The 18,043-nt window shown below is 36.9% G+C and overlaps 1 protein-coding gene across 1 annotated transcript; it reads right to left on the reverse strand.

The window, feature by feature from the left end:
* Nucleotides 1-8,262: 8,262 nt before the first annotated feature.
* MYCTH_2068645 (uncharacterized protein) lies at nucleotides 8,263-8,547 on the reverse strand (the record flags this gene model as incomplete). Its single annotated transcript, XM_003665745.1, has 1 exon — nucleotides 8,263-8,547. A coding segment is annotated over one exon (285 nt), but the record flags the coding sequence as incomplete, so codon positions are not given.
* Between the last annotated feature and the right edge of the window lie 9,496 nt (nucleotides 8,548-18,043).

Genomic DNA, 18,043 nt, shown 5'->3' on the forward strand with positions numbered 1-18,043 from the left:
TATAACTAATAACTATAAACTATAAATTACTAACTTATAAAAACGCTAAACAAAATGTCTTCTCTATCTAATTAGATAGCTAGGTACCATCAGGTAAGTATTCCATTAAGCAATTCTTTTCTAAATATTAGTAGTCTAGGTTTTAAGCGACTCTATATAAGTCTTCTAATGGCAAATATATATAGGGATAACATTAGAGAGTTAGATTAAAGAAGAAGAGAAGGATCGGTTCCTTTCCTTCTGACTAGAGGGCTAAGCTAACCGAGTATAAGACTACCTTTACTTCTTTTAGGAGAAGATCCTAAAACCCTAAGGCTTTTTCTTTAGTACCTCTTTATAACTTAGGTTCTAGGGGAAGAAATCGCTAACTATCTAGGGAATAGTAATACCTAGAAACTCTTTAATAAACTATATATTAGGCCTATTTTTTATCTTAGGGAATTTATAGCTAGAAGGCTAAAGTAGCTTATAAGTCCTAGTCTTAAGATTAATAAGTAGATTATTAGCTACCTATTTCATTTATATATTAGGCTATATAGTTAAGGGAAGATATACTTTAGCTAATATTAATATAATATTATTATAAGCCTATATAATATTAAAAGGCTTATATTAAGAAAGGAGTACTTAAATAGTTATAACCTCTTAAATCTATTTTAGTATATATTAATATTTTATAAGCTATATATTTATATCTTTTTAGAGGTTATTAGTAATCTAAAGCCTAAGTAGTTAGTACTATCCTTATAAAAATAAAGAGATATGGCTAGAAAACAATTCTAGGTAATCCTTTACTACTTATGATAATTATACTAGGCTATAGCTATATATAACTAGATAAAGTCTTATCTCTATTATATAGACTCCTATTCTTCTAATACATAGAGCCGAAAAGATTTATTTAAGACTTTATAGGATAAGGTCATTCTCTTTAGCTTTCTTTTTCCACTACCCGGAGGTTATATATACTAGCTAATAGTATAGATAACGTTAAAGTAAAAGAGCTAGTAGGAATATAGCGTCTAGGTCGCTAAGTTCTATCGCTTCTACTTTTAAAAGATATGACAAGGAGATAAGGTATAGCTTAAGCTCCCTTAGCAAAAGGGCTATCTATATATAAGGCTAAAAGTGATAGAGGCTAAGAACAAGATATTAACGCTCTAGCTTAGAACGATCTAGATAGCTTTAGGCTATCTACCTAATAGCTCCCTTTAGCTAGAAAAGCTAAAGAACCCTTAGGGGGATATCTATCCCTATTAACCACTTAGGTAGCCTATAGATAAGCTACTTTATAGGCTGCCGGTTTCATAACTATAACTATAGCTAGGATAGGCGAAATCGGTTATCTCTATATAGATAGAAGAAGGAGAAGACAACCCCCTGCCGATAAAAGAGTAATTAGTTATAAAGAAGGATTGTTAAGTTCCTATAGATAATACTATCTAGCGGTTCCTTAGTAAGGTACCTAAGGGACTTAGGCTACCTTAGCTACTCTAATAGGCGCTCGAGTATCCCTATAAGCTAAGGATAGCTATCTACTAATATATAATAGAATAGGTAGAAAAGTAACTTATAGCTATAGAAAGATAAGGAAAACCTTTAGGGTTATAATAATGGTAACTAGTTAAGTAAGTGCCTTTAGCAATATAATAGCTGCCTAGTTAGACTAAGACAAAGCTAAATAAGCTAATATAGATATAGGAGACACGCTTAACCTAAGCCGCTAAGAAAGGATAAGCTCGTTAGCATTATTTTAATAATAATCTAACTAAATAGACTTGGCCCTTACTATTCGAATACTTAGGGCCTAAAGATCTAGAGCTAGTTCCTAAGTACTTACTATAGTTTATAGGTTAGAATATACTAGATACTAAAGTAAAAGCCTAGTAAAGGTATTAGGTATCTAAGAAATAGCCCTTTCTTAAAGGTAATAATAGAGCTAAATAGGCTAAGTATTATAAGGAATATAAGTAAGGTTTTAGGTCTAAATTTGCTAATAAGAGCCTTAAGGCAAATTCAAAGGGGAAGTATAGACTAAGGCTAGATACTATAGCTTAGTAGCTACAATTAGTATAGCTTAGAAGGCTATAAAGGTATGACACTATAGTGGTATTCGCGCTATAGGCGGTACTTCTAGACTAATTATTATAGTCTATAGAAGTAGGTAATGAAAGCGTTATATGTTCTAAGTGCTAGAGGCACTTAGAGAAGCTATCTAAATATATATTAACCCTAGCTCGTTATCCCTATTAGTAGGTTAGTCAGATCTAACCTATAGATAGCTAAATGCTATAATAGGTGCTAGGGTTCGAAAGGAAAAATAACAACCCGTTATAACTTAGTAAATATATTAGTCTTTTATCTATTACGACAGTCCTTATAATCGTTCCTCTATCCTATAGTTATATCTATCCGCTTATCTGTCAGGCTTTCTTACTACTAGCCGGGCCTAGGTTATCTAGGAATATAGATATTTTAGGAATATAGATAGTGCTAATAGGCGCTCTTACTATAGGCATATAAGAGTCCTAGCCCTGGCCTAGGTGTCTCTGGCTAGGGTACGGTTACCGTGGAGCGCGCTAGCGGCCCTCTTGCGTAAGGGGCTCTCCTACGCTAGCATTTCTAGCCGCGGTCGTTTCTAGCTAGTGGTCGCAGGTAGCAGGTATACGACCGGGCGGGTGATTAAGCTAGGAGGGGCGCCGGCCCTTATGGTAGCTAGTGGTAGCTAAGCTATAGGTAGCTACGTTCTAGGAGCCCTCTATGATATAGTGGCTAATACGGTATACTTATTAAGTTAGGTAACTATACCTTTAAGCTACTATAGCTTCTTATCTATACCCTTTTTCTAGTTAAAGGTAGCTATATAGCTATTATTTATGGCTGTTAAAGTCTTCTATAGCTACTTAAGCTCTTCCTTGATCTGGTTAAGGGCCTTAGTAATGTTATTAGTAGCCTTATCCTAGCTCTAAACTATAGTCTAAGCTAGCCTGAGAAGGTTAGCCTTAGTAGCTAGTTACTAGCGCTTAGCAAAGTCCTTGTCGGCCTTGTTATCTTTAGCTATACCCTAGGTAGTGATAACTTATATAGGTATAGGCTATATAACCTAGTGGCTAGGTAGGCTATAATATAGGTAGCTAAGCTTAAATAGGTAGCTGTTAACTAGAGTATCATTATCTCCTTTAGGTATATAGATATAAGCTATTAACAATTCCTTAGGCTTAGATATATCGGTAGGCACTATACCAATAGTATAGTACGTCCTATATATAGTCTCTAGTTTCTTCTTAAGACTATATATAGCTAGGTTAGCCCTGAAAGAGTCATTACTAGCCTTTTTATAGTAGCGACAGATCTAGTGATAGGTATAGATAAGTATATCCTTATTGCCGCGATACTCCTAGCAAGTACGAGTAAGGTAATTCTTAACGGGCCTAATTGATATACTTATAGATAGGTATAGTAGGCCGGACTTGATAATCCTAGTGCTGGTAAAGGGGTCGAACTCTATGCCTATAAGGGTGTTTTCTACCTCTTTGAGGCTATCGAAGACAATATAGGCATCGTTAAATCTGGCCTGTGATTCGGCCTCTTTGTCATTATTAGGGTCCCTCTTACTCCTATAGACAAACCTGCTGGTAGGTGCCCTATACTAAGTATGCCTAGTTAGTGTAATAGGCTAGGGTATAGGCTTAGGTAGGTAGAGTGTTAGGTCTAGCTATAGTAAGGCCTAGGATGTTAGAGCGATAGTAATAGTATCTATAGTTTTAGTAATGACTAATATACCCTTATCATTATAGTGCTTAGTACCCTATTATATAGTTATAGGTAGGCTAGTAAGCGTATATAGGTATATAGTTATATCCTTAGTAGTAGTGTTAGTAGAGCTAGAGTCTTAGTAGTTCTACTCTAGTTAAGCTATATCTAATTTGTAAGATAGGCGGTTAGTAGGCTCGAGTGTCGGAATTGCCTAGCGTGTAGTTAGGGGCGTTAGCAGCCTCTTCTTATTTACCATGTCCTATACCTTGGTGATAGCGAACTTGATTAATGATAGTAGGGTTAGCCTATTATCCTGGTCTATTAGCTCGTTAGGGCTATTAGCGGCTAGTTCTTTATATTTATATACCTTATATAGGTCAATTGACACCTATCTAGTTGTATCGACACGTTAGCTATATATAATCGTATAGCTGCCTTCCATTTTATATACTATATTACTATTAATAGTATAAAGCTAAAATCCTCCCTATAGGTTTAAGGTTTTATAGTACCTAGTAAAGAACAGCGCTAGTATAATATAGTATATCTCGGCCTCGGTAGCCTCATATAGGTTAATTGTAACCATAGTACTAGTAATAATACTAAAGAGTATAGCCTTTATCTTGCTATTAACTCTAATAAAGGCAAATCTGGCCTCTAGGCAGGGGATCTTAGTGGTATTATCCTTATCTATACTATAGAAGGTCTTATAGTTAGCTACGGTTATTTACTCTCCCTAGGACTAGTAGCTATTAACGAAGTAGTATATGGCTAGGAGGCAAACTGTGTTATACTTGCTAATGCTGGTATAGACTATATTACTAACATTGCCTAGGACTTAGGCTATAGTACCTATGTCACTGTTATAATACCATTTGACGATAGCGTTATCTAGTAATTACGGGTATAGAGGGCCGAAAGTGTCGTATATACCGGTTTGATTATTAGTAATGGCTAGAGGAGGTATATGTTATAGGTTACTCTAGGGCATAGTAAGGTCTTTGCCCTTGGAATCGAAGTGTAAGGTCGTATCCTTATAGCGTACTTAGACTAGGCTACCTATTACTAGGTCATTCTAAACCTCCTCCTTGTTACCTATAGCGGTGGTAATACCTATATTGCTCTTAAGGAAGGTATTTATATAGTTAAGGACCTCCTAGATGACTCTATTATCCGGGCTGTTATTCTCGCTTATAGGGCCTAAATATACTCCCTGTATAGGTATTAGTATACATTATGCCTAGCCGGCTGCTCTAGTACCTATAGCCGATAGTGCCCTCTGCTAATTAATAGGTATAAACGTAATAATGGTAGTGTTGGTTGACTTTATTACTACTAACTATAGTATAGGTATATCTTACTAGCTAGCTATAGGCTTATTTCCTTAGGCCGAGCTTGTAGCTATAGGGCCTTTAGTGCCTTTAGTAGCCTGTTTATTGCTTTTCCTAGCCCTACCTCTTAACTTAGCTATTATAGCTATTATTAGGTGGTTCTAGGTTGATAAAACTTAGCCAAAATTGCTAAAACTTGGTAGTTTCTTGTATACGCGATAGAATAAGCAAAAGGAAGCAGGAAAATGAACTCTAAAGCCTCCTTTTGATAGAAATAGCAATATATAGGCTATAGGAGATAGCTATATAGTAGGAGTTGATAGAAACGGCTAGGTTAAAGGGTCTAGTGGTTAGAAAAGAAGGTAGTTATTAAAGAAGTCATAGAAGAAGTAGAAGAGGTTTAAAGAGGTGGGAAATAGTAGGAAAACTAGGGTTCCTATAATTTAGGGTAAGGCTTTAAAGATAGGATAAAAAGTGCCTAAACAAGAGGGGTATTTAGCCTTACTAACTAGAACAGGTAGGCTATTTAGCCCTATTAATTGAATAGGTAGCTATTTAATAGGTTAGCTAAGCTAGGTATATAGTTTAAAGTAATGGTTAAAGCCCTATCTATAACGAGTGGTAGAATTAAAGTAAATATAGTAGGTAAAGGATAGGTTTAAGGGGAGTAGTAATAGACTTTCTAGTGTTAAACTAGATTCTAGGGTATCCTATTAAAGGTATATACCCTTAGGTGCTATTTGGCCTCTTCCTAGCCAGAAATGACGCCTTAGGCCTTTTGCTTAGGTAGCCTACCTCGCTTTTTTCTAGGTAGTGGTTAAATCTGGTGGCGATTCTCGTATTCCTAAATTAATTTGCTAGTAGTAGCTTCGAGTTCGCTTTTCGGAAGCTACTAGTCGTCCTTTACATCGAATCTAAGCCAACAGATAAGGTATTCTACCTTCGGGCGCTTCTTTCTACGTACCTAATAGTCGATGATCTTCTCAATCTTCTAGTATTCCTTGCCATCGATTAGAATTAGCTATAATGGAGGAGCGGTCCTTTTAAATAGATCGGGACCTTGTTTAACACGGTAGAGCTAGGCAATAGATACGACTAGGTAGACTTTCTAGGATTTGGGAAAATCTAACTTATATATTAGTTTTCCTACCCTCTATTTAATTTTAAACGGTCCTACTTTCTAGGCTGACCACTTCCTATTAGGTTTACCAGGTAGGTAGTAGCCTTCATATAGATATAGCTAGACGGTGTCTCTAACCTCGAATTTAATAGGTATATATCTTTGGTTATATCGTAACTTGGCTATAGTTATAGCTCGGTCGATCATTTCGCTAGCTTCGGCCTAGTATTACTTATATAGGATTTTTAAAGCTTCCCGTCTACTAGATTTGGCGGTCCTCTTGCTAAGGATATCTAGGATTAAGTATAGCTTGAACCTATATACTAGCTTATTTGGTGACCTTCTAATACTAGTAACTAGGGTGTTATTAAGGTAGTGCTATAGAGTAGGGAGGATCTCGACCTATAAGCGGTTAGAATTAGCTATAAAGTTTATTCTAAGTACGATTTCTATAGTCTGATTTGTCTATTTAGACTAGCCGTCGGTCTATAGGTAGTAGGCTATAGAAAACAATAGCTTAGTTCCTAGTAGGAGGAATATTTCCTTCTATAGGTTAGATGTAAACTTAGGGTTACGATTACTAATGATCTGGGTAGGTATACCCTAGTTAGTAAATATCTAGGTCCTTAGAAAAATGGTTACCTATTCCTTAGCTATATATATCTAATGGCCTATTATAAGTAGCTTCTTCTTACTAAACTTATATATTATAGTATAGAGTATATCTACTAGTATATAGCCTTCGAGTAACTAGAGGGTCCTAATGGTCGGTACTAGCGGTAAGTCGGTAATAAAGTCTATAGCTACTATATAGTATAGTGTTAGCTAGGTCCGAATTAGCTAGAGTTCCCCTAGTAGTAGATTTTAGTCGGTCAAGTTTACCTAGTATACCTTATAGTACTATATAAACTTTAAGACTTTCCAAGCCTTCTTATAGAAATAGATAGCTATAAGCTCGTTCATTATTTTGTTTTTACCGAAATGGTATATATCATTATAAACAATCTAAAGGATTAGGTTAATATAGCTTTTCGGTAGGCAGAGTCTCTTAGTGCTATCAAAGTCGATATAGGAAAGTAGCCTGTTCGTTGATTCGAACGGTCCTATAGGCAGTTTTAGCCGTCTATATTTCCTAACCCTATTCTGGTCATTTCTAACCAGGTCCTTCTCGCTTTCGCGGAGTATATAGTAGATAGGTCTATACTTATAGTCCTTAGGATAGCTAGCGATAATCCTAGCCCTAAACTCGTCACTAAGTACCGGTTTTATAATAGTTATATCTATTATAAAGATATCCTTATCCTAGTGCTTACTCTAGATATCTCTAAGTTCATTAGCTAGACTGTCCTTAACCTTTAGATCCTCCTATTCCTATATAGGCAGTCTTAATAGTACGTTAGGTACGACATTTAAGGTTCCTAGGATATAGAAGATATTAAGGTTAAATCTAGATAGGTAATTAGCGGCGTTAGCTAGCTTAAGGTTAGCCTTAGCTAGATCTATCGTAATTAGGGATATATACTTTACAATCCCTTTCGTAAGAGTATAGTTAGTAAGGATATTAACTAGATACCTATTTGATTGGACTATCTTTCTAAGCTTCCTAATTACCTAGATAAGTATAGCAATCTCTGCCTTGGTAGATCTATAGCGTTTTTCCACGTTAGTAGTCGCTTATAATATAAATAGGATAGGCTATACTTTACTTATAGGAATATCCTTACTAGGAAATTTCTCTCTATCCTAGTCGCCTTTAAGTTAGAAGGTAATAACGTTATAGCTATCATAGTAAGCATCTAACTTTAGGAATAGTAGCTTTTCTAGGCGGTGGTAATAGAGGAACTCCCAGTTATATAGGTACTCCTATAGTAGTCGGAATAACTCAAGTTCTTCCTTAGTTAGAGTAAATTTAATAGTAGATATAACTACTTTCTAGGTATATTTAGCTTTCCTAGGGTTTAATTTTCCTTCTTTCTAGGCTGCTACCATTAGTGCTATCTTCTAGGCTTAGAGTGGCCTTGCTTTAGCATTAAACTATAGAATGCCTTTCCTAAGCTATCTAGCTATCCCGAGGTAGTGCTCTAAGCTATCGAGAGTATCTAGGAACTTTAGCTTTTTAAAGGCGGCGATACGGTTATTGGTTTTAGCAATGCCTTTACCATTTACGATATACCTAAGGAGTCTTACGGCTAGGTATTCTATAAAGGATTTAGTAACGCTAATATAGATATAGGCCTTGTTAAGGATTTCGTAAATAGTATATAGGTATTCTAGGTATTCTTCCTCTGTTTTGCTAAAGATGAAAATATCGTTAATATATACTCTAACGAAATGGCGGTATTTAAGGAAACGTCTATCTATATAGCATTATATAAATATAGGTATGTTTTTAAAGCCTATAAGCACTATATTAGATTTCTCTAGGCCGTGGTAGCTTATAAGTACTATATAGTTACTATACTCCTTAGTAACTAGTAACTAGTAGAAGAATCCTAAGGTATCTAGGGCCGTAAAGAACTTGTTACTAACTATAGCGGCTATAATGTCGTCCTAGTCAGGTAAGGGGTAAATATCTAGAACTATAATTACGTTTAGTAGTTATAGGTTAACTATACTTCGGCTCTTTTTAACTTCTACTCCTAGCTTCGTAGTAAGCTTCCTCTATACGATAAATACCGGGTATATAATAGGGGTTGGTTTATTTATAAAAGTAAATCTGCCAGATACCTAGAGCTAGTTATAATACTTATCTAGAGCCTTATAGTCTTTAAGCTTTATTAGGTATAGTCTAACTATATAGATTTGCTTTTGCTAACTGTTAACTAGATTGATCTATATCTTCTGGTTTTCTAATATTAGTATAATTCCCTTATCATAGTAAAGGTTATATCTATCTAGAAGTTCCTTTACCTTAAGTATAAACTCGGGATTCACGTTAGTAATACTAACGCTATCCTTGCTTTTAATAGCTAGGATATCGTTAGGCTTCTTAATACTATAGGATAGGGTATAAAAGTTGACTCTATTCGGCGGCTAAAGATTTTAGCCATTGTCACTAGTATCTTCTTAGTAGTATACTTGCTAGGCCTTTTCTAGCTTTTTCTTTAGCTCCTACTCGGTAATTCCTTCCTAGACCTTGGTCTATATATCCTCTATATCACTTGTATTAACCTAGGCAGTAGTATCCTCCCTATAGTATTCCGAGAGGTAGCTAATCTTGTCTCCTTTCCGGATAACTATAAGGACATTGGTATTATTTCTGACAATAGCTACTAGGGGTATACACCGATTAACTATAGCATCCTAGACTCCGTCTCGGCTAGTAGTAAAGTAGAAGTACTTGCCCTCTAGGACGTTATTAGGTAGTAGTATAAAGTAAGTCTCGACTATCTAGGTAAAGTATATAGGAATAATAGTATACTAGATAGTAGTAACCTTCTAAGAGATAGGCTTAGAGTTCTTCTTTATAATGTCCCTATAGACCTTTATATTCGTTAGCAATCTAAAGGTATAGATATCTTTGATAAAGTTAATCTTAATACTATAAGCCGTTATAAAGTCGGTATCTAGGAGCATTTTTAGAGTAAGTTCGTTAATAATATTAGCTATAATATGGATATATCCGTCAATTAGTATTTCCTAGCCTCCCCTAAGATATAAAAGTCAAATTTAACCTATTTACTAATCCTAGTCTTCGAATTAACTCCCTTAAAGGTATAAGATTTGCCCTTAATCTATTAAGCTAGTATTAACCCTCCAGGGTACCACTTAGCACCTCTAGAACTAAACCTTCATCTAGTTAGATAGAGAGAAGCGTCGGCTCAAAATGTCTAGGGCATCCGAGTATTTACAGTCATAGTAGGTAAGTCCGACCATCTAGATAGCAACGACGATAGGGGCGAAGGTAGCGATAACGATATCCCTTTAGACAGATATAGAGGAGTCTACTTATGTAGAAAAAGATACTCTAACTTATAAAAGAAAAAAGAACTATATCCCGTTACTCTAATTTATTAGAGTAAACGAGTGTTAAAAGCTATTTATTATCCTTATCTATCTATCTAATACCTTTAGATAGGTAACCTTTATTTATATCTATTATATATAATAAAGCTCTATAGAACTAGAAAAACAAAACTATACCTTATATTCTTCTAGTTATATTAAGAACTTCTAGCCCTAATCTATACTTTTCCTTTAAATTCGCTCTAAGGCTCTTACCAGCGAATTTGTAGCTAAAACCTTACTTATATTCCTTATAATGCCTAGCCTATTTAGCTCCATTATTACCTTTAGGTAAGGGCCGTTTCTTAGATACCTAATGCCTTTACTAGGCTTTTACCTTAATATCTAGTGTATCCTAGCCTATAAACTATAATAGGTACTCTAGAACTAGCTCTAGATCTTTAGGCCTTAAACATTCGAATAGTAAGGGCCAAGTCTATTTGGCTAGATTATTATTAGGATAATACTAATAAGCCTATCCTTTCTTGCCAACTTAGGTCAAGTATATCTCTTATATCTATACTAGCTTACTTAGCTTTGTCTTAGTCTAACTAGGCAATCGTTATATTACTAGGGATACCTACTTGACTAGTTACTATTATTATAACCCTAAAGGTTTTCCTTATCCTTCTATAGCTATAACTTACTCTTCTACCTATTCTACTATATACTAATAGATAGCTATCCTTAGCTTATAAGGATACTCGAGTACCTATTAAAGTAGCTAAGGTAGCCTAAGTCCCTTAATGTCACGGAAATATACATATAGATACCACCTAAGCCATTGGCACAAACAGGCCAATCAAGCCGAAGGAATAATAGACTAATCAGGACAGGATCACGCTTAGCAAGAAATGATCCTAGCAGAGGATCACTAGCTTATAACATAAGCTAGGTAAGCCAGTATAGAGGATCACCACGACTACTAGTAATCCTAGGATTATATATATATATAGATAGTTACTCGTTACGGTAGACTCTAAGAGTTCACCAGTAATAGTAACCTACAATTACAATACTTATACCAAGCATTGCTAATTACTATAAGAGATAACTCTAGTATTGTTATAAACCCTTTAGCTTTACTAAATCCCTTAGATGACCTGCCTATTCGTCCCGCTCAATCTACCTTCGTCTAAACCCTTTCAGAAGTAGTCTAAGCTAGGTTTGTTACACGTTATTATCACTCCCTTTGTTCTATTATAGTTTAGAATAGAGGTAACTTCGACCTTAACATCGACATAGTATTACAAGCCAACCATATACCGCGACCTAGTAGGGCGTAGCAGGCTAAATGAGCTACTAATTAAGAAGGGCATAGAGCAAGGCTAACATAGGATCGCTAGGGAGCGTAGGCTACTATAGGCAAACAATTACTAAAAGGGAAAGATAGCAGAGGATAGCTAGCTACTAAAGGCAATTGTAACGAACCCAACTCAGACTTCTTCTGAAAGGGTCCAGACGGAGGTAGATTGGGCGGGACAAGCAGGCAGGTTGTCTGAGGGATTCGGTGAAGCCAAAGGGTTCACAACAACACTTAGAGTTATCTCTCACAATAATCAACAATACTCGGTATAAGTACTGTGATTGTAATTGTTACTACTAGCAAACTCCTAGAGTCTACTATAACGAGTAACTAGCTAGCTATATATATACAATTGTCTGTCCTTCTTCAATAGTTATCACTAGTACCACTTCTCCTTTTACTTCGTGATTTTGCGTTGTCGACGGTAATATGTTATTATTATTAGTGAAGACCTTAGTCTTGGCGGTAATAATCTTCTGATTGGTCTATCGAGTGATTGGCTGTCGGAATGTCCCGCGTCCTGGCTGCAGCCTGCCAGGCCGCCTATGTGCTTATTCGTGATACGATGCCCCTCCTTTAAGGCTTTCGACCTAAAAGCCTTCTTAGGCTATAAATAGCGCTAATAACCCTTCGCTTGTAAGTACTGTATTCTTCCTATTTCTACATCGTAGTTACTATATTGATAAAATGCCGGTAGAGAAACGGAAGTCGCATTCTGCACGTTACTATGCTTCCCTTGCTTAGAATATTGCTAAGAACGGTTTTGTTGTTATACCTTGCTCTTGGTGTATGTCTTAAGGTCTTGTCTGCAAAATGATCGTACGTATAAAGCGTTATAAGGCCTATATTCGTTGAGGTCGTTCTTACGATGGCTCTAGCATCCTGCTTTCTTCCTATAAGCTTGTCTCCTTTCCCCTTTTTTTTTTTTTTTTTTTTTTTTTTTAAGTGTAATTCCTAATGTTCGTTCTAGTAGATTGCATTCTCTAGGAGCAGCATCATATCAAGGATACTAAATGTCATGCTGAACTTAAGCTAGATAAATCCTAATACCGTCTAGAAGAAGCCTAATACGAGTTGTCCGAAAAGCTTATACGGCTCTAGCGTCTTCGTCAGCAGAAGGAGTTTTTAGTAGAGAAAGGTGCCGATATAGTGGCGTGTAGTTTATTGACCTTAGACGAGTTAGAGGCGATTAAGTAGTAAGAGCGGCAAGAGGCGCCTGCTATGCCTTTGTTAGAGATTAATGATGCTGCCGATACTGTCGACTAGGGCGTCGTCTTTGATTCTGTCCTAGGTTTTCCTTTGGTCGATCTAGATTCTGCTAGTAGAACTATTCTAGTTTCTTAGGGTAATTTAGGTTTTTAACTAGTTCCTATAAGTTATCTTCTAGTCTAAAATCAAGCCATTTAACTAGGTATTATAGTTCCCTATTAATAATATATAAATCTAGAATTTCTTCGACGTCCTATTCTTCTTCCTTATCTTCTGCTTCGATGTGCGTAGCAACCTTAGCGTTTTTCGGTGCTAGTTTAAGAAGCGAAATATGAAAAACATCTATCTATAGTCGTATAGATAACAGTAACGATAGTCGATAGTTAGATATTAAAATTCGTTCCTTAATAATAAAGGGTCTAACCTTCTTAAAGTCTAGCTTTATACTTAGTCGTTTGGTTCGCAAGTTTTATATAATTAGGTAGACTTTGTCTCCCCTCTCTAGGCAAGGTCCCTCGAGCCTGTGTTTGTCATAGTAGTTCTTCATTCTAGTTTTGACAAACTCGAGTTCCTTCTTAAGCTTCTCGTATAATACGTACATCTGTTCTACTTTGGCTACTGCTCTTGGCACTGTGACCTCTGGTCCTTGCCTAAGGTCTGCTTCGTATCTGTAGTTCGTGAAGAACGGTGTGACTTTGGTCGTTTTCGTTAGCGTCGTATTATAAGCGAGTTATATTATTAGTAACAGTATAACCTAGTCATCTTACTAGTAATTAACGTAAAAGTAGAGGTACTACTTAATAACTTGGTTTAGTCGCTCCGTTTATCTGTTAGTCTATAGGTAATATGCCGTTAATAGCTTGCTATTAATGCCTAATCGTTACATTAACGCTTGCCAGAACTTTAACGCGAACTTGGTGTCTCTGTTGGTAATCCATTCTTGCAGCCAAGCATATACTGATGCAACTTGCCGATAGATTACGTCTGCTAGCTGTTTAGCTGTCTATGACTCCTTATAGGGAAAGAAGTATACCCATTTAGTTAGGCAATCTACTATAGTAAGAGTACTATTGTAGATTACTCCTGTAGCTATGTCCTTAGATTCTAGCAGCTTTGTAATAAAGTCTATCGTAACTAAGCTCCATGGTTTGTCAGCTGTTAGTAGTGGTTAAAGTAGCCTATATAGCTTATATCGTGCCGTTTTGCTTCGATTGCAAATATCGTAGTTCCGTACGACTTCCTTAACCCGTGCCGTTAACTATAGAAAGTCGTAGTATCTCTTGACTTATACAATAGTCTTTATAACTCCTTTATATCCTCCGAGTTTTGATTTATAGAGTTCTCAAATCATTCGCAGCTATTGATCTTTGTTATAGATATACGCTTTACCTCGGTACTAGAGTTTCCTATCTTTTTCTTCTACTCCGTTAGGTACCACTAGTCTAGGTACTACTTGATACTATGCCTCGTTAATCCTTTCCTCTCGAAAGATTGCATAGTATTCTAGGAACGAGTCAAGTAGATCATCTTCTACAGGTGTCTGCGTTTCGTAATGTAACGTCCCGTCTGTTCGTTCCTTAAATAATGGTGGTGTTATTCCCGTTTGTCCTTTCGTATAATCCGTTCGTCGGCTTAAAATGTCTGCTCGTACATTTTCTTTGCCCTTCTTATAACGGATCTCGAAGTTAAATTCTGCGAGGAATTCTACCTATCGTATTTATTGTCCGTTAAGTTCTTTCGTTGTTATAAAATATCGTAAATTCTTATAATCTGTATACACTTATACTGGTTTAATCGTACCACTAAGGTATAGTCGCCATTCCTTAAAAGCTTTGACAATTGTAAGTAGTTCCTTGTTATAAATTGGATAATTAAGACGTAGTCTATCGAGCTTCTTAGAAAAGAAGGCTATAGGATATAGCTTCCCTTGTTTGTCTCGTTATCCTAATTATCCTCCGATAGCGTAGTCTAAAGCGTCCGTTTCTACCTTAAATGGCTTGTTAGGGTCTGGTAGCACTAGTACTAGGTCTTTAGTAATGGCGTCACGGATCTATATAAATGCTTGCTTATATTACTCTTCCCATTAGAATTTAGCGTTCTTCTTAGTAAGTTCGTATAAAGGTCGTACGATCGCTCTAAAGTTCCTAATGAACATCCGGTAGAAGTTCGTAAATCCGATGAAACTTCGTACTTCTGTAACTGACATCGGTTATAGCTAATTCTTAATAGCTTTAACCTTTAAAGGTTCTATCCGGATTTATCTGGGGGATATTTCGTATCCTAGAAACACTATTTTCCTAACATAGAATTCGCTCTTTTCCTTATTAACTAATAGTTTATATATATATAGCGTGTCTAATACTACTTTTACGTACTTCCGGTGTTTATCTATCGTCTTAGAGAAGATAAGTATATCGTCGAGATAATATACTGTAAATTTGTCGAGAAAGGGTCGGATAGCTTAATCAATCAGGGCTTGGAACGTTACTAGCGCGTTTGTAAGTCTGAATAGCATGACGAGGTACTTACAGTAGCTATAGGGTATCCTAAAGGCCATTTTCTACTCGTCGCTTTCTTTGATCCGTATATAGTTATAGGCCGATAGCAAGTTAAGACACGTAAAATATTAGGCTCCTGCTAACTGATCCCAGAGCCGTGAGATTAGCGGTAATAGGTATCGGTTTTTCACAGTCTGTTCGTTAAGTTACCGATAGTCGACGTATAACTATAGCTTTCCGTCTTTCTTAGGCATAAATAGGATTAGGTAGCCTGCTAGCGATGTCGATAGGCAGATATGTCCTCTTCGAAGGTTCTCCTCCAAATATCGCTTAAGTTCTTTATTCTATGTCTAGCTCGTATAGTAAATCTTAAAAAACTTTAATCGTACTCCTTCCTTAAGCTTAATCTCGTGATCCTATAGGCCATATTCTGGTAATCCTTCTAGATGCTTCGGTTCGAATGCTAGGTATCCTTCGTATTCTTTTGGTACTTCCCTAGTCTTGTCTTATCTCTCGGTTTTCTAATAGTATATAAACTTGGTCCCATCTATAGCGATGCTAGTGATTTCTCCTGTCTTAGCCTACTACTCTAATTACAGTGCTCCGCATTTATCAATAAAGAGAACAGCTATTAGCAGTTTAGCTTATTCCTCTTATCGCGATATTGATATCGTTATACTACCTCTTCTAGAGTCCGTAGTAGTCTGCCTGCCACTGTCCGTCTCTTATAGTAGATCTGTAGGACATGCCTTTCTCTAAGTATCGTCTGCTCGCGATCCTTGCGTGCTCCCTATCTCGCTAGTCAAATACGACTCCGTTCGGGGTTATAGGTAGCTACCATTCTTCTAGCTAATGTCTAGGTTATAATCTTCATGCTATAGTAACCCTAATATTATATCTTTGTCATTGCCTATATCTATAATACTAAATACGATTATTATAGTCTTCCCTACTATAGTGATATCAATCGGTTTGGTCTCTTTATATACCTATTATATCGGAAATGGCCCTTTGATTATGCCATACTTCTGCTTCATTCTCTAGGGTATCTATAGCTAATTTACAAGTGTTAGCAAAATCAGGTTCATCTCTGCTCTACTGTCCACTAGTACGAGCATTTCGTGCTATTTCCACTATACTGTTATCTATAGTCGCTTATCTTGCTGCTGTCGTCTAAAGATTGCGGCAATTTCCCATGTTTCTGCCAGGAGGTCTCGGTATAGTGGTCTCTTGCGCCAGTCCCTCCTATACTACGCTACTACTTGCCGCTACGTAGGCGTTAATGGTTTCCGGGCCCCTCGAAGGGCCCTAACCCGTTTCCTAGGTCAGTGCTGACCTCTCCGGTTGTTCGGCTAATAGCAGCTTTATCGATTGTGCTTATTTCTATAAGCTATTAGGTGCTTACGGCTTCCTACTATTAGGTCTGTTCTACTTTCTATCGTACGTGCTATAGCTTTATCTAAAGCTCCCGAATTTGTAATTTCTTTTCGTCCACGTAATAGAGGCAATCGTTACTCTAGCACAAGTCCTATATGTCTCGTCCGGTTCCGTAGTGCCTAGGCCAGGCTCGTTTTAGGACTACTATAATGCTTTCTAGGTTTCGGGCTTCGATTTCCTAGAGTAATTCGGCCGCTCTGTTTCCTGCATCGTAGACCTATTCCATAGGGTACAAGCCTCCGTCCCTGTTTTCCTATCAGGTCAGCCAGTGATTGTTTTCGAATTTGTTACAGAAGTGATATCGGCATTCGTATACCACACACTAGAACTAAGGTACTTGCGTATATGCCTTATATTAAGGGTACAGTCGTATAGCGTTGCCTAGGAGGTATTAGAATTCTTTTCCGAATCCTTCCTACTGTACGTAGGCTATAGGTACTCTAATGCTAAGATAAGAGTACTTCTTCTAGTAGCTTTCCTACGTATGCTCGTCTTTCCCGTGGTTTGCTCGTATAAACTAGTATTCTAGGTTCTACACGTCGTTACTAAGTTACTAATCGTCAAGGTACTTAGCATAGCTATCAGGCCTATCATATGTCACAGGCTATTCTCCTTTGATAGCTTCTACAATACGTCGGAGTTCCCTTATCTCGTCCCTTATTCTATCGCTCTACTAGGTAAGTCGAATCAAGCGTTCATCCCATTCATGCAGTTCCATATTAAGCTGGAAAACTTCGTTACGGTACTATTTGATTCGTTCCTAGAGGAATAGAACATTAGGTCTAGGTCTTTCGATTCCTTAGGTGTCGGTTATCCACGATCTATCCTACCTCTACATAACTATAAAACCCTACTACCTCAAGGCTAGGAGAATCAAAATTAGCAGTACATACTCTCCTACTATATCCTATTCAGCAAGACCTGTCTCTAGATCTATAGTGACCAGTTCGGAGTATAGTGCTTATTCGTCTTCACCGTTGCCGTCGTGTCCGAGACTGTCCGCGTCACTGCCCTTGTCTTCGTAGCTCGTAGCCGTTACTTCGATGACGTCCTTAGTAGTTTCGTCGATAGCCGTAATTTCCTTCCCAAGGGCTAGTTTCCATTCTTTCTTTAGGCTTCGGCATTCTCGCTTATAGTGCCCTTTCTTTTTATAGTTATAGTAGGTAACATTAGACTTGTCTTTGGTTATCTTCTTCTAGTCCTGCTTCTACGCTATATCTATATCTATAGCTCTAGGGTACATCCCGTACGAGGTACTGACATATACTCGCTTTTTCTTGTCATTAGCCTTAACCGTGGTTCCGTTTATTTGACCTTGTTTCTGCTGCTCTTATACATAGAGTCGATCATCGATCCTAATAGCCTGTGTGATATATTTATC

The sequence above is a fragment of the Thermothelomyces thermophilus genome, chromosome 6, assembly GCF_000226095.1.
Source record: "Thermothelomyces thermophilus ATCC 42464 chromosome 6, complete sequence".
In the NCBI taxonomy this organism is placed as follows: domain Eukaryota; kingdom Fungi; phylum Ascomycota; class Sordariomycetes; order Sordariales; family Chaetomiaceae; genus Thermothelomyces; species Thermothelomyces thermophilus.